Source organism: Euprymna scolopes, chromosome 14 (genome assembly GCF_053919585.1).
Source record: "Euprymna scolopes isolate OS-2025 chromosome 14, ASM5391958v1, whole genome shotgun sequence".
Lineage (NCBI taxonomy): Eukaryota > Metazoa > Mollusca > Cephalopoda > Sepiida > Sepiolidae > Euprymna > Euprymna scolopes.
Window position 1 is genome coordinate 155,983,810 of NC_136495.1, and position 22,452 is coordinate 156,006,261.

A 22,452-nucleotide genomic window follows, 5' to 3' on the forward strand; every position below is an offset into this window, starting at 1 on the left:
ACAGAAAAAAATTTGAATTCCTACTAGACACTGTGAGCGTCTAAACTTTCTCTGTACACGAGTTTGTCAGGATAACCCGGCATGAGAAATTTCACCTTATAAGTAAACACTGATCAGATATTCAAAATAAAAAGATTCAATTAAAATCTCTCGGTTTGGCTAATCCACACTGGCTTATAAGAGGAATGTTACATCTTCTGCAAGTTATGTCCCCTCTAGTACCAACACTAAGCTGGGTACTCCACAAGACTAAATGAATTACCAAGAGACCATAAGCAAGATATACTATAACAGAGATAACTGGTAAATTAAATTAAAAGAAAATTAATCTTTAATTCTTTATTAACTCAAATGTTTGAGAAGTAAAGAACTCAAATATTCAAATATTTACATATCTTAAAGGATCCCTTGAGTTCTAAGAACTTTGACCTAAGTAAATTGAAACAAAAAAGTCGATTATAGCATTCCCATCTCTTCCAAGGAAAATGGCAATTTATAATTTTCTCAACATAAATAGTAAGTGAATGGGAAGGTGTTTCAACCATGTCGTCAACAATTACGATAGTTGTCCGAATGTGCATTTTGGCAGACTATCTTCAGTTTGCTGTTCATGAAAAAAAGAGCAACAACTTTTACATACGTTATAAAATTGTTTAATGTCAGTTTTACATATTGGCATGTGTTGGATGGTTTGTAGAAATTAACCTACAAACTGAACTATTTTTGACACGTCTTTAATCATTTACCTTTCGAGTTCTTCCTTATCTCTCTCACACACACACACACACACACACACAGTTAAAATGTCAGTTTTCAACATTGCTCTCAGATGACTAAAATATTTACTTTTGTTAAAGATACAACATAAGTATCACGTCTCCATGAAATGTACCAGATGCCTAGGCCAGATTTGGTAGGCAATCACTTGGAAATTATTTCTCAAAAGCACTGGTCCCTATTACCTCACTGAGTTGGTGTGAGGAAGGTTATTTGTCCTATAAAATAAATCTTAAACTAATGGAAAGAATTTCTAAAGAAAAGTCAATCAAAGTTTAGGCTGCATTTTTAAATAATTTAAATTTTTTTATTATATACATATTAAGAAACAGAATCCATTTTCTTTTCACACACGAATAGACATAGCATAAGTGTACATAAATTATTTGTTCTGTCAGGTTTTGAAAACAAAATCTCGACAATTATTAAAATAAAAATTACAAATAAAATTTTTTTTTTTTTTTTTAAATGAAAATATCACATGACTTCAAGATTAAAGTTCATCTTTGTGTTGACCAAGTGTGTAAAGCGTTTTTTCATGAACACGTTTACAACCGGACGCAACAAACTCTGCATCAGGCTTAACAATATTCGCAGCAATTTTTTCACTTACTTCCAAGTTCGATGAGGAGTTTTGTTGTGTCAGTTCCAATTGTATACACTGCATCAAGTGTGCTCTCATCAACGGTAGAAATGGAACATAAACAAGCTTATCGAAAGAGAGATACTTAAAGAATAAACCTGTAGCTTCAGCAAGTGGATGTTTAACAACGTCTAAGAGTTCGTTAACTGTTAGGTCTTCTCTTGCTCTTCCTTTTTGATGTTCTTGAAAGACATGGGCAAAAAGCGAATCGGAGGCAACATCCAGGATGAAAACAAAAACAGTTTTTTGGTAAAGTGTTTCATCCTTCAACCTCAAGGCTTCAAGAACTTTGACCCATACAGGAAAATAACCATCAAAAACAAACATGGACCGTTCACAGGTTTTCGCAATGGACCATATCTGGAAATGGACCATCTCAACAAGCTCCGTCTCCTTTATAGTGCGTGGGAAGGTGGTTCCAAAATAGAAAATTCTGACAAAACGGCTGCCAATTCCTAAACTGAAAGCGGTATTCACAAGAGTCTTTGAAACGTAGGTTTTCCCAGTTCCTGGTCCTCCGTGGAAAATAAAAACCAAAGGCTGACGTGGATTTTCATCTTTTAAATGAGACCTCAGCGATTTTACAAGAGTCGGTGAAACTAGATGCTGACCAAATAGGTCAGATTTTAAGACGCTTTCCAGTTTGGGAAGATCAAACTTGACATAGGGTTCTGCACAACACTCATATCCTGGTATATGGCAAGGCAAACGATGAAGGTCGAAACTTGTTTGGACACGTTGAAATAGGACTAGCAGGAGGAAAAGGGTCAATCTCACCAAAGGCAGCTGTGGCATGTCTTTTAGAAGCTCAAAGTTGGTCGGGTCAACAGCCAAAATGGATTCAGAATATTGGTGAATACAAGAACAGTGGCACTGGTAGGATAGAGTTCAGTGAAAAGATGTAGTCTGAAGATAAAATATATATAGTCATTTGAAAAAAAAATATATATATAAATTGGAAAAATGAAAGTTTTGCATAATTATTAGTTTATGGTTTTGATAAAGCACTACAAAGTGAAAACATTTAAAATATTGATTTTAAATACATAAGTTGATCATGTGGATGCATTGTTAGTAGGTATCCTAAAACCAAAATTTTATTTCCATTATAGCTAGAAGCTTTTAATGTTAGCACAGATTTTTGCAAAACAATGGTACCAAATTTATTTGATAATTCACTGGATGATCATTATTCAGGGTTATTTTGGAAAATAAAAAAAATTTATAGTCTTGTGTGCTATTGGTTCAAAATCTTTACAAATCTGAGGTCATCTTGTGATAAATGAAAATTAACCATAGTTATTAGATCAAACCAGCTTAAACATTGAGCAGAATCTCAATGACTCTTGGGATGGAGGGGGTGTGTGCAAAAATGATGCGAAGCACAATTCTTATAGTTCATATAAACGTTACAGCTAACACATTTGATTTTTAATGATTCATAGCACATTACGAATTAAGTTTTATAGTTTATTGATTAACAAATCAATAAAAAGAAAACCTTGAGATTTTCACAATGAACAATGATAAGTGCCAAAAAATTTTTTTAATTAAATTTTTTTACTATTTTCATGAAAACAACTTAAAACTTTATATTAACATAAAAGGCTTCTTTTCTTTAGGATTTGAATATCTTCATGTACATCTGGCACAATACTGTGCACACTAAATTAAAAAAACTTAGTCACATAAAATCACATTGCCATTAAAAAAAAAAAAAAGTGCAAAAATGATGCAGAAACAATTTTAACTGTTCATGCAAGTTTCACTTCAACAGCTAACACACTGAATCTTCTTAATATGATTAGAAATCAAGCTTTATCTTTCATTTAATAGTAAATGGAACCCCCCCCCCTCAGATTTAGATAATCTAAAAAACAAAATAACTATCAAACAATTTGATAAAAATGTAAAAATTTATTTCATTCATGAAAACTTTTTGCAAAAACATAAAACCCTTTTATTAAAACCATAATATTGATAAACGGTTCTTTTTAAAAATTTGACGATCTTCATATACATTGGACACTAAATTCAACATTTTATTCACATTAAAAAAAAAACCTAACCCCCCCCCCAAAAAAAAAAACCCCAAACAATTGTCTCATTACAAAAACTAACTTAACATTAAGACTGGGACGGGGGGGGGGGAATGACATAAGAGAAAGAATTTTATATTTATATAAAAAAGTTAAATCAAAACTTTAAGATATTGCAAGTTTAAAATAGAAGTGAATTTCACTATTTTTACCAGATTTCTCGTTCTAAACTGGTGATAACATCACTCATTAAGTCCCGGGCCTGACATAGCATCATTAACAGAATCCATGATTTTTATAAAGTACTAACCTTCAAATTGCAGGTTTCAAAATTAGGGGCCAATTGAATTATAAATTGCATTACTTAAGTGAAGCTTCTGTTTCCAATTTTCAAAACGAATAGAAAGTTTTGAATTTTCTTTATTGATAAAGCAATGCTTCCTATAAAAAAAAAAAAAAAAAAATACTGCTCAAGCAAAACAATGGCTTCATAAATATTAGATTCTCCCATTGTAAGCAGTTAAGTAGTATACTGACCATAAACAGCTGCACAGACAAATGCTGAATGTTCAGGTCACTCAAATTCGGCAGTTGCCCTGGAAAACATTGTTTTGGCTGGCTGTAAATTGAAGTCACGTTAGCCTAGCAGGGAGACCTTATGTTGTCCTGAATTGAATAAGGATCAAAAAATGTTTCACTTCCCCATACTTTATTGTCCTCGAAATCTGTGAAATTGACCATTCTTTAATCAAATCGATTGAAAATGGATGAAATCTGGATCAACCATTTCACTCAGAAACTGAAATTCTCAAACTTTCCACTAAAAAGAAAAGACTGGTAGACAAACATCTTATATCTTGCTTGTCAAAGGCACAACACTTGATTTCTGGTTCTTCTGACTTTTATCAGATACGAGACAGCAACTGGGGAATTTCGGATTGAAGCATTTATTGAATCAATGGGGACAGTCTTTCTGATGGCCATGCTTAGGAATAGTTCAAGTGGCGAGGAGGCAAGTGTTATTTAACAGATAGGAGAGATCATGAAGATCCTACACACTTGTAATGTTCTGAAAAGTATGACCTTGCCATCCTAGTTATCACGGCATGATCATGTTGACACCCCGGTCCTCGCCAGGTCACCGAAGTTAAGCAATGTTGAGCTTGGCTAGAAAGCTACCAGTTATCGAGAAAATAGCAACTTCTGTTGATTTTCATACACAATGAGTTATTTACAATAGGTATTGTGTTTTGGCGTTTGTTGGTCTCCTGTTTAAAGAAACAATGGACACCATTTGATAGGATATCTGCGCAACTAATTTATAATGAAACATCTCGGGACCCAGCAATGTCAAGATAAGCAAAACACAATTTATGTTATTTTGGAGTTTTCTTTCTCAACTTGTTGCTCTACCAAGGCTTGAGAGTCTAGACTATCCTCAAGTTTATCTCCTCGCTAGGAGGTGGGGAAGGTTTGGCTCGTTTTATGGCATATCAACACTTTTCGGGTTATTTAACACTAAATCCAGTCAAATTAAAAAAGTTTTTATGCTTCAAGTTGTTTATATCTCCAAATATTTATTCATAATGTTTGGTTTGGTTATTTTGTAAAAAGGAATTATTTTTTTTTTTTTAACTTTGCAGAAAGAGATTGAGTTTTGCAAAGAGAAAGAAAAAATGGGATTGGTGCATTTTAGTTCAGAAAGCCAGTATCTTCAGACAGCCTGATTTGGTAGCACCAGTTTTTTTTTGGAGGGGGATCTTACCTAAATTTATTAATGAAAGTAATGCAGTGGCTCCAACAATAGTTTTAGTACAAAATGTTAAATCTTCATCCGTGATTGATCCAGAAACCACAAACAAAATGTCATTTTTTACATACAAGCGTGTGTCTATACCTGTTAGTCTTTATCATCTTGTGTGATGTTTGTTTTCACTGCGTTTTAGGAGCAACCGATCATATCACCTGCTTAATGAGCTGAATAAACATTTTATGCACCAATAAAACAAAGATGTTCAGAGTTCTTCAAGGTTTTATTGGACAGAATAAAGTTGAGGAGAAAGACTAAATAACTAAAATGATTTGTTTTTTAACTTAAGAAATTGGAGATACACAGACAGGCGGACATCGAAGTGACATTCATCTTAGATTATTCTACGTTATTGGTCAGTTTCCGTTCCGCACAGCTTCCAGAGAGAGAGATTTACTGAAACTTAGTTTTCTATTGCTTGAAAACGAGACTGATATCATTTGAAGGTTTTATCTATAGAGTTTGACCATTGCCCCTACTTCTAGTCATGTCTCTTGAGTACAATTGTTTGCTGATAAGTCATTGTGACATGCACTAAAAGTGACGCACACTAGATAACTTAATACAACAAAAAGAATTGAAATGCTATGAAACAAACAAAATAATTAATAGACAAAGAAATATAAACAAACTTAAATTTTTTTTTTTTTACAATTAGCTGCAGGTACGCAAGTTTTCCTTTATTATGACAAACGTTAATCCCCCCCCCCCCCAGAAGTTTTCAACTACATTCCATATCTTGATTGCTTTGCTCTGCCTTCTTCAGCTCTTTTTTGTTGTTGGTAATTTTTCAAGAATTTCAAACTTAACCCGTAACATATCAGAAAATATTAGACACTTTTCGCCCAGCAAGAACAGCGACCAGATAAGCAAGATCCCAAAGTCTTCCACTGGGAAAAAGATCCACCAACAAGGATAACATTTATAAAAACTTGTTTTCACCAACACTAGATTTTTTTCCCTCTCCTTGAAAAAGCTTAACACCAATTCTGGAATTTTAAATGATTTGCCATTTTCCCCAGAAAAAAAAAAAAAAATCCTTACATACAAAAAAAAAAAAAAAAAATCCTTACATACAAAAAAAAAAAAAAAAATCCTTACATACAAAAAAAAAAAAAAAAAATCCTTACATACAAAAAAAAAAAAAAAAAATCCTTACATACAAAAAAAAAAAAAAAAAATCCTTACATACAAAAAAAAAAAAAAAAAAATCCTTACATACAAAAAAAAAAAAAAAAAATCCTTACATACAAAAAAAAAAAAAAAAAAATCCTTACATACAAAAAAAAAAAAAAAAAAATCCTTACATACAAAAAAAAAAAAAAAAAATCCTTACATACAAAAAAAAAAAAAAAAATCCTTACATACAAAAAAAAAAAAAAAAAAATCCTTACATACAAAAAAAAAAAAAAAAAATCCTTACATAAAAAAAAAAAAAATCCTTACATAAAAAAAAAAAAAATCCTTACATAAAAAAAAAAAAAATCCTTACATAAAAAAAAAAAAAATCCTTACATAAAAAAAAAAAAAATCCTTACATAAAAAAAAAAAAAATCCTTACATAAAAAAAAAAAAAATCCTTACATACAAAAAAAAAAAATCCTTACATACAAAAAAAAAAAATCCTTACATACAAAAAAAAAAAATCCTTACATACAAAAAAAAAAAATCCTTACATACAAAAAAAAAAAATCCTTACATACAAAAAAAAAAAATCCTTACATACAAAAAAAAAAAATCCTTACATACAAAAAAAAAAAATCCTTACATACAAAAAAAAAAAATCCTTACATACAAAAAAAAAAAATCCTTACATACAAAAAAAAAAAATCCTTACATACAAAAAAAAAAAATCCTTACATACAAAAAAAAAAAATCCTTACATACAAAAAAAAAAAATCCTTACATACAAAAAAAAAAAATCCTTACATACAAAAAAAAAAATCCTTACATACAAAAAAAAAAAATCCTTACATACAAAAAAAAAAAATCCTTACATACAAAAAAAAAAAAATCCTTACATACAAAAAAAAAAAAAAAAATCCTTACATACAAAAAAAAAAAAAAATCATACAAGCTGCCTTCAATAAGTTTCCAGATTCTTTTGCACAGGCATTTAAAATTGTCGAAAATTCAGCATGTTATTGCTATTCATTTTATGAGATAACTGACCAATTTTTATATCAGGTTCAAATGAACAGCTACAGCAGGAATTGGAATACACCCTACTAAAGCCTGATTGTCATAGCTGGTGAATTTGAAAAACGCAATCTGGATGTGAGGACATTTTAAAAGAATGATATGCAATAAAATTCCATTTTAAACTTGGAAAAAATGTCACGGAAATGTATGGAATGCTTCAGACTGCTTTTGGACCATCTTGCATGAATCAAGCATCAGTTTTTAAGTGTTATAAGAGATTCAAGGAAGGCAGGGAGTTTGTGAGGGATGATGAGGTGTGGGAAGAATAAAAAAAAAAAAATCAGAACATCAGAGTTGACTGGCCAAATAAAGAATTTCATGAATAAGGACCGTCGTGTGTATACAAGAGACAATAAGTATACAGTTTGATGTCAGTGTGGGAACTGTACACAATTATTTGTGAGGAACTGAAGATGCGGAAGATTTGTGCGAAGTTTGTCCCAAGGGTGCTCCATCCTTATCACAGACTATTTGATCAAGATGGGCATCAAGACAGTTCCTCACCCTCCCTATAGTCCAGACCTTGCTCCCTATGACTTTTGTTTATTCCCTTAGCTCAAGGAAAACTTTAGAGGCTGTCGTTATGAGACAATCGAGGAGACGAAAGAGGCTGTGAAACAAGAGTCATTGCCATGCTCACACAAGAGGACTTCCATGGGACTTCCCAGAAGTTGTTGGAACGATACAACAAGTGCATTGTAGCCGGAGGAGATTACTTCTAAGGGGACTAGAGTTGTATGTCTGTACTATCAATAAAAGTGCCCATACAAAAAGTCTGGGAATTCATTGAAGGCACCTCGTATAAATTTATGAAGACAAAGTTAGAAAGCAATGAATTTACCTTAGATGTCGGCAATAGTAAAAATTTTGACAAAAATAGAATGTACTATCCGATGAAATAAAAATGCTTATTCGGGTTTGTGAGAGTCACAAATAAACTGAACTTTTTTGTCAATAAAAACAGGTAAAAGTTATAGACAGTTGACTTAGTAGTGCTTCATGACAAACTTCTAAAGTAAATGTGGTATTGTGGTGGACAATCCCTGTTAATCTTAACTGTACATCGGATGGGTACCATAATACTTAGTTTGCTGTATTTCATCATAAGGTCCATACGAATTTTAACCAGATTGTCCCAATAGTAGAACGGATAGAAAGACTAAAAGAAATAGTATATAGAAAATAAAAGTAGAAAACTGCTGCTCAATTATGCAAAGATTGGTATTTTTTTCCCCAACATTTTTTTGTGTAGCAATTTAGTTCAAATTTTATTTGGATTGCATAAAAAAAAAAGTTATAAAATATACAGTATATATACAGGTACACACACACATTCTTACTAGTGAAAGAAGGTTTCTTAGATTGGAATCAGACCATTTAAAATTTCACAAGTTGGAGTCAAGTGTTTCAGCTAACACCTGCAGAGTTCTGTAATATGACAGATCAATATTTAATTAGTAATGCCACCGTTATTAACAACTACTACATTCTTAATTTCCAAATTGACTTTGCTGATGTCCTGTTAGTCATAGTGGAAAGTTAGTCACATATCTCATGTTAGGGCTGTGGAGTTGGTGATCTAAATGCCAGAGTTCAAGTGCTGCAATTTAAAAAAGGTTCAATTCAGACACCATCCTAAGAAATCTTTGAACATTGACATATTTTCAGGTGTTGAAAATGGATTAATCCCATTTAATTACATGAACAGCTTTATGGACATATTTGTTTTTGTTTTTTTTTAACACAGTAAGTCAACCATGCAAAAGAATTAATTTTCTGGCAGTAAGATAAGAATGTGTAAAAAGTATTTATCTAAGCTAGCAGGGATGCCCGGTGAAACCTGGTTGTAAAATATGCTTAAATATAATATTTTGATCTATGCAGATTTTGTATAAATTATTATAGAGTCAATTTTCTATCGCTTCTTATATTATAAAGTTGTAATTTCAAAAATAAAAAAATATATATCCATATGACTTGGGTGCATCAGCTTGAATTGAAACCGAAACCAAAATTCATGAAAAAAAAAAAAATCTGTATATATAACTTGAGTTCCTTCAGCTATAATCAAAACCAAAACTTTAAAAATTCGTGGTAAAATTATTTATTACAAGAAATGGAAGGTCATAACAATTAAACGACAGTCATTCGGAAGAAAAAAGATGCAAGTGACACACAAAATAACACACGCTATCGTATTAATATATAGATTGATGCAAGGTGCAACATTTCTAAAAATAGAAAAGATTTGATATTTTGAAAACAAATTCTGCAATGTATTATGCTTAAAAAAAAAAACAAAAAAGCTGAGCATGCGGGCTCCTCTCCATGAGTGAAAATTTTACTTTCACCATGACTAATATTTGTGCAAACTTTCAAAAAAATCCAAGGCGTGGTTATTAAATGTGAACAAACTAACAGAGAACAAAAGTGAATTACTATGTCCAATCCCTCGTTTGTTGGAGGGGGGGGTGTTACTGACAGATGGGCAAATTTTATTACTTATATAAAAAAATGACCAAATCTGAATTACAAGAGGATTGACTAATTCAATATGAAGATATTGTTGCGCAACCAAAATCGCAAACAACGATTTGCGGGGAAGTTCTAACAAATAAAGTGAATGTATGCTACCCGAGGTCACCTTTCTGAAAGCCATTTTGTGGAGGACTGAATGTATTCATTTTCTATGTGTTAAGAAATAAATTCGAAAGGTTTCTTGTCCAGAATTCCACCTACGTTTAAAAACAAAATTTTAGAAAGTATCATGTACCCACGATGAAATGAACATCTATTCAAAAACTTGCGTAAAATAATCAAGTATTTTTATTCTTAAGAAAATCAATTTTATTACACGAGCAATTGTCTCGCGTTGCTATCTAGAAAATAATCTCAAGAAAGATATAACTCAACAATAATTCAAACTTACAAGATTTTTGTTCTAATGCATATGAATTCTTATTATTTGCTTTAAAAAAGTTATAGCCCATTGACTTAGGATAAGTGCTTTATGCCAAATTGATGATTGAATATAATTAAATTTGTGTTCATTTTTGCATTAAATATTAATTTCTATTAATCCTGAACTGTACATTGAACGGATACCATAATTAGTTTGCTGTACCTTATAATCAACGCCCATACAAAATTTCAGCTAGATTGGCCGGTAGTTTCTGAGAAAAAGTGGAATGAACATACAGACAAATATAATATAGATACATACCTTACGTTTAAAAATATTTTGAATATAGAAAAAAAAAAAAAGTCAAAATTAGTCCTGACACATCCAGGGTTTTCAGTCTATTTGGAAACAAGATTAAATTCTTTAAAATTGATATTTCTCAAACAGACTTGTTAAGTAAATAAATACAAATAATTGGATTTTGTAAAAAAAGAAATGTACGTTGTGTTGTATACACAAAAAAATAATTATTCTCCAGTAAAGAATTTCGTATCTAGTTTTGCTATCAGTCAATTGAAAACTGATTAAAGAAAAAAAAAGTTTGAATAACAATATGTAAAATTAATCAATTCCGTCATTAAAAAATGTTTGTAGATTTGTATTATTTGGAATCATCGGACAAAGACAAATGTTTCTTGAAATTTTTTTTTTTTTTTTTTTTTTTTTTTTTTTTACAAACTTATGTTGATTTATTTAATTTTATGAATTTTTTTATTTTATTTCCGTTATGAGAGAAAAAAAAATACAATTTGGACCATACCTAATATTTAGCAATAAGTGTAGCAGAGCCTCTTTATAGAGATGTGTGGATACATACACTAAATTTAAAAAAAAAAAATATCAAAACCTGATAAATCAAAGATCAGTCAAAAATACATAAAAATGTGAGTTTGATCAATTTAAAAAAAACAAAAACAAATGATAACTTCTGATGAAGAAAAAAACCCACTAAAGCTGTTGGCAATAGTTTAAATAGTAACAGAAATATTAAGACAGATCGGTCAGCTTATTGGTGATCTTGGCAAGTAAGAAGCTTAGAAATGTTGTTAGAATTAATCCCTACAAGCCAAGAAGCAAATCTTATGTGGATGTAAAACGGTTAATCTTCCTCTCACCCAAATAAAACATTCATTATAACTAAGCAAAGTAAAGTATAAGTGTTATCATATTTTAACTTGTACATAAACAATTAATGGCACAGTCAAATATTTGAATCAAACACAAGACAATGCAGATCAATTATCTTCCTCGACTTGAAAAACTAGAACAATTTGGGCCCGCGTAATGATTGTTTAAAAAATATATTTCTTTTGCACTAACGAGTTACCATTTACTAAGGTTACCTGAAGTTAAAAATCAAAACTTTAAAATAAGATATTGCAAATTTCTCATTCTAAACTTGTGATAACATCACTCATTCAATACCGAGTATTTTTGCATTAAATAATCATCCTTATCAATCCTGAACTATACATTGAACGGATATCATAATTCCCTGTACCTTATAATTAACGTCCATACAAAATTTCAGCGAGATTGGCCCGGTAGTTTAAGAAAAAGTGTAATGGACATACAGAAATATAATATAGATACATATCTAAGTTTAATATTTTGAATATTAGAAAAAAAAAAAAAAAAAAAAGTCAAAATTAGTCAAGACACATCCAGGGTTTTCCGTCTATTTGGAATCAATTCTTTAAAATTGATATTTCTCAAACAGACTTAAGTAAATTAATAAGTACAGATAATTGGATTTTGTAAAAAATAATAAATAAATAAAATAAAATAAAATAAAAAATAAATAAAATAAAAATAAATAAATAAAATAAATATGAAATGTACGTTGTCATGTCAATTGAAAATTGATTAAAGAAAAAAGTTTGAATAACAATTATGTAATTAATAAAATCCGTCATAAAAAAATAATGTTTGTAGATTTGTATTACTTGAAATCATTGGACAAATGTTTCTTGAAATTAAAATTTTTTTTTATGAGAAAAAAAAAAAAAAAAAATGCATACAATTTGGACTATACCTAAGATTTAGCAATAAGTGTTGCAGAGCCTCTTTATAGATGTGTGGATACATACACTAAAATTAAAAAAAAATATCACCAAAACCTAATAAATCAAAGGAAGATCAGTCAAAAATACATAAAAATGTGAGTTTGATCAATTAAAAAAAATAAAATAAAATGACAACTTACTTCTGATGAAGAAAAAAAATCCACTAAAGCTGTTGGCAATGGTTTAAATAGTAACAGAAATATTAAGACAGATCGGTCAGCTTATTGGTGATCTTGGCAAGTAAGAAGCTTAGGAATGTTGTTAGAATTAATCCCTACAAGCCAAGAAGCAAATCTTATGTGGATGTAAAACGGTTAATCTTCCTCTCACCCAAATAAAACATTCATTATAACTAAGCAAAGTAAAGTATAAGTGTTATCATATTTTAACTTGTACATAAACATTAACAGTTAATGCCACAGTCAAATATTTGAATCAAACACAAGACAATGCAGATCAAATTATATTCCTTGACAGACGAAGGCCTGCGTAATGATTGTTTAAAAAAGATATTTCTTTATGTACTAATGAGTTACCATTTACTAAGGTTCAAAGGTCACATGAAGATAAAAGTTAATTTGTCAGGTGAACGATCAAACACAAGGATTAGCAATAACGGTTGAAACTGGGCAAATTTGATTATTTAAAAAGATGACTAAGAATTTGTTAACAGTGGGTTTAAAAAATGTCATAAGCTGGAAAGCAGCCCCCCCCCCCTGCAGTTTCGTGTCCCCCAAACGAGTAGTTCTAAGAAACTTTGTTTATGGAGGATGTGTTTATTTTTAGATTTACAGAGGAAGAAAGTAAAACTATTTTCAGTGGTTGTAGCAAGACGAGCCTCCCTCCCTCCTTGAAAATATTTAATAGCACCCACTATGAAAATCACAGAGTAAAGAGACTAGCGCAAACCTTTCTAGGATAAAGAAACTGTAGAAAAGAAAGAAAAGAAGTCTTTAAACCATACCTTATTTCGTGGGCGATTAAAAGTACCTATTTAGTGCCGCATCTGAAGAAAAGGTACTACACTTTGATCTTGGCCAAAAGGACAAGTAAATGAGCGTGGGTGATTAATAGTAGTGACCAGCAAAGAATCTTATTGAAATACATGTATATATTGTTTAGGTAATAAAATAAACAAGTGTAAATAAAAATAAATAAAAATGGTGGATTGGATATTTGTTTATTTTAGAAGAGGATAGGCATAAACGTTATATACCATACACAAAAATAATAGACTTTCTTTTAAGATAACAATTCAAGGAAGTTCAAAAGAAATTGAAACTTGTGATTTGAGTTCAACAAAAAACGAACCCACTCACCTTATTAAACCTGACAGTGACAAGGAGAAAGTAGCAACGCTTGTCGAAGTCACCATTCCTAATGATGTTGGCTTAAATAGAGCTGAGAGGGAAAAGATAACGGAATACCAAGGTCTTATGAACGATATGAAAAGTAAGTGGAATCTTAGGAAGATCTCCATCATTTCAATTATATGAGCAACCAAGCTCATGAAAAAAAAAAAAAAAAAAAAAAAATTAAATTAAAAACCATCTGGCGAATATACTCGATAAACCAAGTGTAAGAGATGCAAACAATTGTGCTTACAGGGATGAATAGAATATTAAGATCTTAATTGGAGTCTCTGAAATAGTGGGAGAATATCTGGCATGTAATGGGATGCCCCATAACCAAAAAAAAATAAAAAAATGATCAATAAATCCCAATTCAATATATATAACAGTGTTAATTGGAACCGAAACTTTTCGGGTATAGGAATCAGAAAAATTTTAGCTTACAAAACAATTCTTTTAATTTTTTTTTTTTTTTTTTTTTAAACAGAATTTTACATATGCTACTAGTGATGGAATGCTATTTCATGTTTTTAAAGCACCAGTAAAACTAAAATCTATATATAACAACAAAAAAAAGGTGAAGCATGAATGGTCCCCCGTGAGTGCACAGTGAATGAGGCATAAAAAAAAGGACTAAGTTCAGCATTTGACCCCCCCCTCCATTTAGCCCCCTAAGTTCCCAGGGTACGTTAAATCCTGGTGAAAATGAACAAACGGTGCAGTTTCAGGCCTTAACATATGTAAATTTGAGTTCAGCACCATGCAAACAAAATAAATAAATAAACGACCAAGTCCATCATTTGCCCCACCCCCATTTAGCCCCAAAAGTCCCCAAGGTCTTGCAAACAAAACAAATAAATAAACGACCAAGTCCATCATTTGCCCCACCCCCATTTAGCCCCAAAAGTCCCCAAGGTCTTGCAAACAAAACAAATAAATAAACGACCAAGTCCATCATTTGCCCCACCCCCATTTAGCCCCAAAAGTCCCCAAGGCCTTAACATATTTAAATTTGAGTTCAGCACTATGAAAAACTGCTAATTTTTTTAATTAATTTATTTTTTTTAAAATTATATTTTACATTTTCACCCCATACAAGGCACATTGCCACTTTGGTGTAGGGGGCTACTAACAGGGGCAACAACTACTGGGGTACTATGTAGGGATTTGGGCAGCAAGATGTTGGTTCACGTTGCACTTCTGCATGTCAGTACAGTTGGGGAAGCAGGGACCTGGAATGGAATTCCAAAGTCTGGCGGTTCTGGGGAAGAAACTACTGGAGTAGAAAGATCTTTTACATCTAGGGATTTCTACAGTGTGGGGATGGGATTTTGCAGCCTGCCGGGTCTGTCGAGGGTGTTCACGTCGTGGGGGCACAAGTGCTTGCAGTTCGTCAGAGCATTCACCATTAAAATACTTGTAGAACAGGCAGAGACATACACAGAAAATTTTGGACAAATATGGTAAAATAACCCCAAAAATGTAGTGTTTTTATTAGCCTTAAAAGAGCCTCTGGAACACACCCAAGAGTTATCGCGAAGTATAGACAAACAAAATTATATAGAAATCAGTTACAACTTTTCAGAAAGTTTTATAAAAATCCAAGGCATAAATTTTTTTTAATAAGCACAAAAGTGGCAATTTTAACCATTTTAACCTGAAAGGCATCCCTGGGGGAGGGGGCAACTAGAGTTTTCCCGGAAAATCTGTTCTGTTACTTTTTGACTCATATCATGTTTAATGTTTGTGCAAAATTTCAAAAAATTCCAAGGCATAGTTATTGAGAAAAGTGTGGACGGACGGACAAGGGTGAATTTACAGGCCCACCCTCCTTTTGTCGGGGTGGGGTGGGGTGGGGGATCAAGTAAATTAATTTTCAAGAAAAAAAAAAAAAAAAATTACTGACCAACATTGCTAAATACATTATAAAAAATTAAATCTACTTTATGTTGCTGGGCTTAATTTTTTTTTTAATTATATAATGATATCATATCCAATAAGGTTTTATCAGAACCCCATCCTCCAGCATCGACAAATCTCATACAACAAACTGAACATTTTTCAACATGAATTAAATTAGATACAAATGAATTAGTGAATTTATTGATTTTCACGGCTTTCTGTGGTCAGTTCTTTGATTTTGAGTTTCCATGCGTAAAACTGGTTGTAAAAAGAAACGTAACAACCTGAGCATGTGGGGTCCCCCCCGTCCACGAGTGAAAAATTTACTTTCACCTTGACTAATGTTTGCACTAATTACAAAGTACAAAAAAAAAAAAAAATTTTAGGGGGGACAATATGGACCCAACCTCATTTGAAAATTTTAGGGGGGTGGACAATATGGACCCAACCTCATTTGAAAATTTTAGGGGGGGGGGACAATATGGACCCAACCTCATTTGAAAATTTTAGGGGGGACAATATGGACCCAACCTCATTTGAAAATTTTAGGGGGGACAATATGGACCCAACCTCATTTGAAAATTTTAGGGGGGACAATATGGACCCAACCTCATTTGAAAATTTTAGGGGGGGGGACAATATGGACCCAACCTCATTTGAAAATTTTAGGGGGGACAATATGGACACAACCTCATTTGAAAATTTTAGGGGGGACAATATGGACACAACCTCATTTGAAAATTTTAGGGGGGACAATATGGATCCAACCTCATTTGAAAATTTTAGGGGGGACAATATGGATCCAACCTCATTTGAAAATTTTAGGGGGGACAATATGGATCCAACCTCATTTGAAAATTTTAGGGGGGACAATATGGACCCAACCTCATTTGAAAATTTTAGGGGGGACAATATGGATCCAACCTCATTTGAAAATTTTAGGGGGGACAATATGGATCCAACCTCATTTGAAAATTTTAGGGGGGACAATATGGATCCAACCTCATTTGAAAATTTTAGGGGGGACAATATGGATCCAACCTCATTTGAAAATTTTAGGGGGGACAATATGGATCCAACCTCATTTGAAAATTTTAGGGGGGACAATATGGACCCAACCTCATTTGAAAATTTTAGGGGGGACAATATGGACCCAACCTCATTTGAAAATTTTAGGGGGGACAATATGGACCCAACCTCATTTGAAAATTTTAGGGGGGACAATATGGACCCAACCTCATTTGAAAATTTTAGGGGGGACAATATGGACCCAACCTCATTTGAAAATTTTAGGGGGGACAATATGGACCCAACCTCATTTGAAAATTTTAGGGGGGACAATATGGACCCAACCTCATTTGAAAATTTTAGGGGGGACAATATGGACCCAACCTCATTTGAAAATTTTAGGGGGGACAATATGGACCCAACCTCATTTGAAAATTTTAGGGGGGACAATATGGACCCAACCTCATTTGAAAATTTTAGGGGGGACAATATGGATCCAACCTCATTTGAAAATTTTAGGGGGGACAATATGGATCCAACCTCATTTGAAAATTTTAGGGGGGACAATATGGGCCCAACCTCATTTGAAAATTTTAGGGGGGACAATATGGATCCAACCTCATTTGAAAATTTTAGGGGGGACAATATGGACCCAACCTCATTTGAAAATTTTAGGGGGGACAATATGGACCCAACCTCATTTGAAAATTTTAGGGGGGACAATATGGATCCAACCTCATTTGAAAATTTTAGGGGGGACAATATGGGCCCAACCTCATTTGAAAATTTTAGGGGGGACAATATGGACCCAACCTCATTTGAAAATTTTAGGGGGGACAATATGGACACAACCTCATTTGAAAATTTTAGGGGGGGACAATATGGACCCAACCTCATTTGAAAATTTAAATATTTCAAACTTGCATTCAATTTGACTGCCATTACGAAACCGATTAAGCAAGATTCCCTGAATTTTAATATTTTTTTTTTAAGACCTATTAAGCTTAAATCTTAGATATTTTCTCGAATCAAGATGAGATATTGGATTTTGATTAAAATTTGAACAAGTATTCTAGACACGTGTCATTATATTGTAATCTTTGTAAGAGAGACATAAAAAGGGTGTAAAACTTCTATTTGTAATTCTTGTTTTCCTTATTTTGTCTTTCAGTCTTCACATTCCATAAGTGTGATTTCTGATAAAGGAGGAAGAATTGCTGTTTTCTAGGTTGTCATTGGCTAGTTTTTTTTTTTGTTTTTTTTTTTACATTTTTTTTTCCTCAAGTGGTTTCATGCCTTATCTGAAGCGATTTGCATTAAAAAAAATTTCCCCATCCTGGAATGGGTTTTCTTCTAGTTTACTATATACATGCTACAAGAATGTGGAAGTTGGGTTTGTACATGTGTTCTTCATCAATGCGATGCACAAATAAAATTGGCTACAAATTAGTAAAATCCTGTTGAGGACGTTGCATTCATTTTTAGTTAAATGTAAAAATTCAGTACTCAAAGTTAAAATGCCCAAAGTGGACTCCATTTACCTAAATATGGAACGGAAGTCACTAAACATGAAACGAAATATAAAACCATATGGAACCACTTAAAAAACTTTTGTACACTATTTATTCACCATTTATTCATTTTAAGAAACTTTTTTTATACAATTAGTGACAACCAATCGATCGAAAATTTTTCTAAAGTCTATTAAAATCCGTTATTTCTGAACAACTTTTGGTTTTACCAGAAAGATAAAACCTTGAAGTTTATGTTAAAAGCAGAATATAATTCTGTTCTATAATTTTTAATAGAATTTTAAGTTTTAAATAAATAAATACAAAAAAAACGTGTTTGACTCAGTTTTCGCCGAATGTAAACAATTTTTTTTTTTTTTTTTAAAAAAGATTTCCGAATCAATTTAACTTTTTTTTATGTCGAAATAAAATTTACGATGATTGGCTATAAGAATATGCAAAAATATTAGAATATAAATAATTGCCTTATATTTAAATAAATTCGAAGAATTTCATTTTTTATCATAAACTCTTACCTTTTACTGCTCTCCCTTGACTCAGGACTGTACCCTAATAAACAAAGTCTCTGACAGCATAGATATAGCACTTTCCCCTCGACAATAGTGCACGTATTTGGTGACTTAAATGTTCACCACAGCAACTGGCTTGGATTTTCTACTCACACAGACGCAGCTGGTACCACAACACGTAACTTCTCTATATTTCATTCCCTATCACAGATGGTTACGTTTCCAACCCGTTTCCCAGACCAACAAGAACATGCATCACTTCTAGATCTGTTTCTAACCACAGTTCCCGATGACTAATGAATGCCCACAGCTCTCTTGGGAACGCTGATCATGCAGTGATAATGGTTGAAATCGCCCTAAACTTCTGACTGACTAACAATATGGATTTAGGCAAGCCCGTTCCACAGCAAGCATCCTAACTAATCTCAGAATGTATATACCAGTCACTGGACAAAGCGGTGGAGGGTAGAGCGGTAGCTCTAGATATATCTAAGGATTAAATAATAAGCATGAGGGTCTTCAAGAAAATCAGAATAAATTATAAGCATGAGGGTCTTCAAGAAAATCAGATCATACAGCATCACTGGAAGACTCTCTATAACAGACACAACAGGAGAACAAATGAATACACATCTAAAAAATGGCAGAAACACTAGAGAAAAACCTCCGATCCGTAGTGGAATGGGGACAAAAATGGTTGGTCACCTTCAATGCTGCCAAGACTAAACTTGTTTCCTTCAGTAATTACAAGAAACCTTCCCTACCGCCAATAGCAATGGCCAATGACTTCTCTGAAAGTACATCCTTTAAGCCACCATTCGCCCATGTATGGAGTATTGTTGTCATATTTGGGCTGGTACATCTGCTACTAGTCTCTCGCTCCTAGATAAGGTTCAAAAGAGAGTCGCCAATCTGATAGGTCCTGAACTGTCATCTAAACTTCAGCCTCTGTCCCATCGACGAAATGTTGCATCCTTCTGCCTGTTCTACAAGTACTTTAACAGTGAATGCTCTGACGAACTGCAAGCACTTGTGCCCCCTAGATGTAAAACCCCCCCGACAAACCCGACAAGCAGCTAAATCCCACCCCTTCACAGTAGAGATCCCTAGATGAAAGAGAGCCTTCTACTCCAGTAGTTTCTTCCCCAGACTTTGGAATTCCCTTCCGGGTCCCTGCTTCCCCGACTGTACTGACATGCAGAAGTTCAAGTTCAACGTGAACCAACATCTTGCTGCCCAACTTCCTACACAGTACCCCTGATGCTTATGTCCCTGATAGTAGCCCCCTACAACAAAGTGGCAATGTGCCTTGTTTGGGGTGAAAATGCAATGCAAAAAAAAAAAAAAAAAATTAAATTAAAAAGTGCTCACCGCCGACATCTAGGATTTTAGGTATGGGAGCCCAGTTACGTCTAAATATTTAAGCATTTCCATGAATTTTAACGTAACTAGACAGACAAATACATTTAAAAAAAAAAAAAATAATTGAAATAAATTATAATTACAAACGCCATTTATGGTGAAATGTTATTTTTAGCTTTATATTTTTTTCATTCATAATTGATCAACCAAGCTTTCCTAATACTTTTTAAAAGTAAAGAAAACCTGTTTTTTTTTTTTACCTATTTTTACATCAAACACATTTTTAGCGTTATATTTTTCAGTTTTAATATCACTTTTAATCAGTTTTAATTTCATGTTTAAAATCATTTTTCCTTATTTTCTAATTAATAATAACGAACGAGCCACAGTTTTTTCCATAAAAAAGATCATACTGTATTTTCCCCAACTCTTTATTGCATAAATCTAGTTAACAAAGACTTTCATTAGAATTTGGTGGCCCTTAAAAGGGCTGTTTTTTGGTAACCCTCTGGAGGGATGCAACTTGTTGGAATGTCACAACCATCATCTACGGAAATCCATGTCTTCATAGTTATAGTTAATTTTCAAAAAAGGAGATAAGTTTTTGTAAACCGTAACGAACTACCGTATCTGGAAAAAAAGAAAAAACGTAATATGCAGATATAATATAAATACTTATAATTTTCACATCCTGTTTTTTTTTTTTTTCATTTTTTTTGGTATCGACTATTTAAAGCATTCTTTATGCGCTGGTACATGGAAAGTTTACACATTCTAAAATTAAATTTTAACTATTTTTAAAAATTTAAAAGCATGCCTATTTTAGCGTTTTCGTAAAAAAAAATAAAAATTTTTTCTTATCTTCATCTGAAAGATAATTGATAACATTCAATAAATCTCACTTCAAAACGCAAAAGATAAAAAAATTAAACACATTCAAATTTCAGATTTCAATATCGAAGGCATCTTATTAATTTTGTTTTTGTTTTTCTACACTCGTTCACCCCCCCCCCCCACCACAACATGAGTATGTGCTTAGTGGATCACTTTGACTTTAAGGGGTCGAACAAGGGACAAATGAGGAAGGGGGTATGAAGCTCCAAAATATATATTTATACAACGAATATGAAAATAAGGTTGCACCCATATCAGTGAAAATTTTATATGGATTAGATAATTACCTGATTTTTGATAGTTTTTTTTTTTAGAGAGACTGTTACGAAGATAAAAAATATTGCATAAATTTGGTGGTCACTATATACAGTTGTTTAAAACAATTTTTTTTTTTTGATAACACAAGTTTTAATAATAAAACTTTCATGCATTGACAAAATTCTGTGATAAAACTTGTGAAATATATTATTTCAAAGACACGATTTATAGAAATGTAAATAAAAATTCTTACTAATTTTTTTTGGTACTTATGCACTTTTGTTACCATGCTGAAATAACATTTAAAAAGGCATTTTTAACATGGGGAGCGAAGTAATTTGTAATCATTCTGCGCTTTCACCTAACAATTTAATACAATTAGATATTTTAAAACTTGAAGATACTAAAAAAATAGCACGGTAACAAAAGTGCATAAGCACCATTTTTTTTTTGAAGTGATAACTAGGGCTATGACAACAGTATATTCTTTTCATTGTTTTTACTCTTGAGTATGTATCCGACACAGACACAAACAACCGAGAACCATATCACTCTACATAAAAACATAAGATATCAATGGATATATACCTGAGAATCAAAACAATGAAAATAATATGCTGTTGTCATAGACTTAGTTATAACACTAGTGTAAAAAAAAAAAAAATACAAATGTAAAAAAGTAGTTGATTATATTTTATTGTTTCATGATAGCACAAGAAATGTTAAAAGTAAAATAATTTTTTGAAATAAATTATTTCCATATGGTTTCATATTTCGTTTTATGTTTAGTGAATTCCATTCCGTAACTAGCTGAGTCCACTTCTGGCACCTTAACTTTGAGTACTGAATTTTTGGACTTCATCTCATTTTCTAATGCTGTTTGTATTAATCCGTCACACTAGATGAATGAAATAGACAAATAAGTCACAGGAAAAATGATTTCAGATATGAAGCCAGAGATTAAATGATCCGTTAGTTGGACAGCTGAACACCATAGCAATTAATCTTTGGACAGAAAAATCCTCTGAACAATTAGGAAGCAGCCAAGATGGATGAAGCTGGCAGCAAGTGTAACTGCGAATTCATCTTTCAACAAGAAAGAGTGTGATGTTAGTGATTATTAAGTGAGTTATTTT

The 22,452-nt window shown here is 32.2% G+C and overlaps 2 protein-coding genes across 4 annotated transcripts in view; both read right to left on the bottom strand.

Annotated features, from left to right (window-relative positions):
- The window catches only part of LOC145293300 (PGAP2-interacting protein-like), a 127,261-nt gene that overhangs the window by 95,404 nt on the left and 9,405 nt on the right, over nucleotides 1–22,452 (bottom strand). The gene's annotated exons all lie outside the window — the stretch shown is intronic.
- Nucleotides 1,059–13,601, bottom strand: LOC145293301 (torsin-like protein). Of its 3 annotated transcripts, none has more exons than XM_080139933.1 (2): nucleotides 13,464–13,601; nucleotides 1,059–2,326 (listed from the first exon to the last, which is right to left on the bottom strand). In XM_080139933.1, exon 2 carries the CDS (start codon nucleotides 2,213–2,215, stop codon nucleotides 1,271–1,273), a length of 945 nt encoding a protein of 314 aa, XP_079996059.1. In that variant the 5' UTR covers nucleotides 2,216–2,326; nucleotides 13,464–13,601; the 3' UTR covers nucleotides 1,059–1,270. The 3 variants fall into 3 exon arrangements, with proteins under 3 accessions (XP_079996059.1, XP_079996058.1, XP_079996060.1); XM_080139932.1 differs by lacking the exon at nucleotides 13,464–13,601 and adding an exon at nucleotides 12,640–13,236; XM_080139934.1 differs by lacking the exon at nucleotides 13,464–13,601 and adding an exon at nucleotides 11,360–11,377.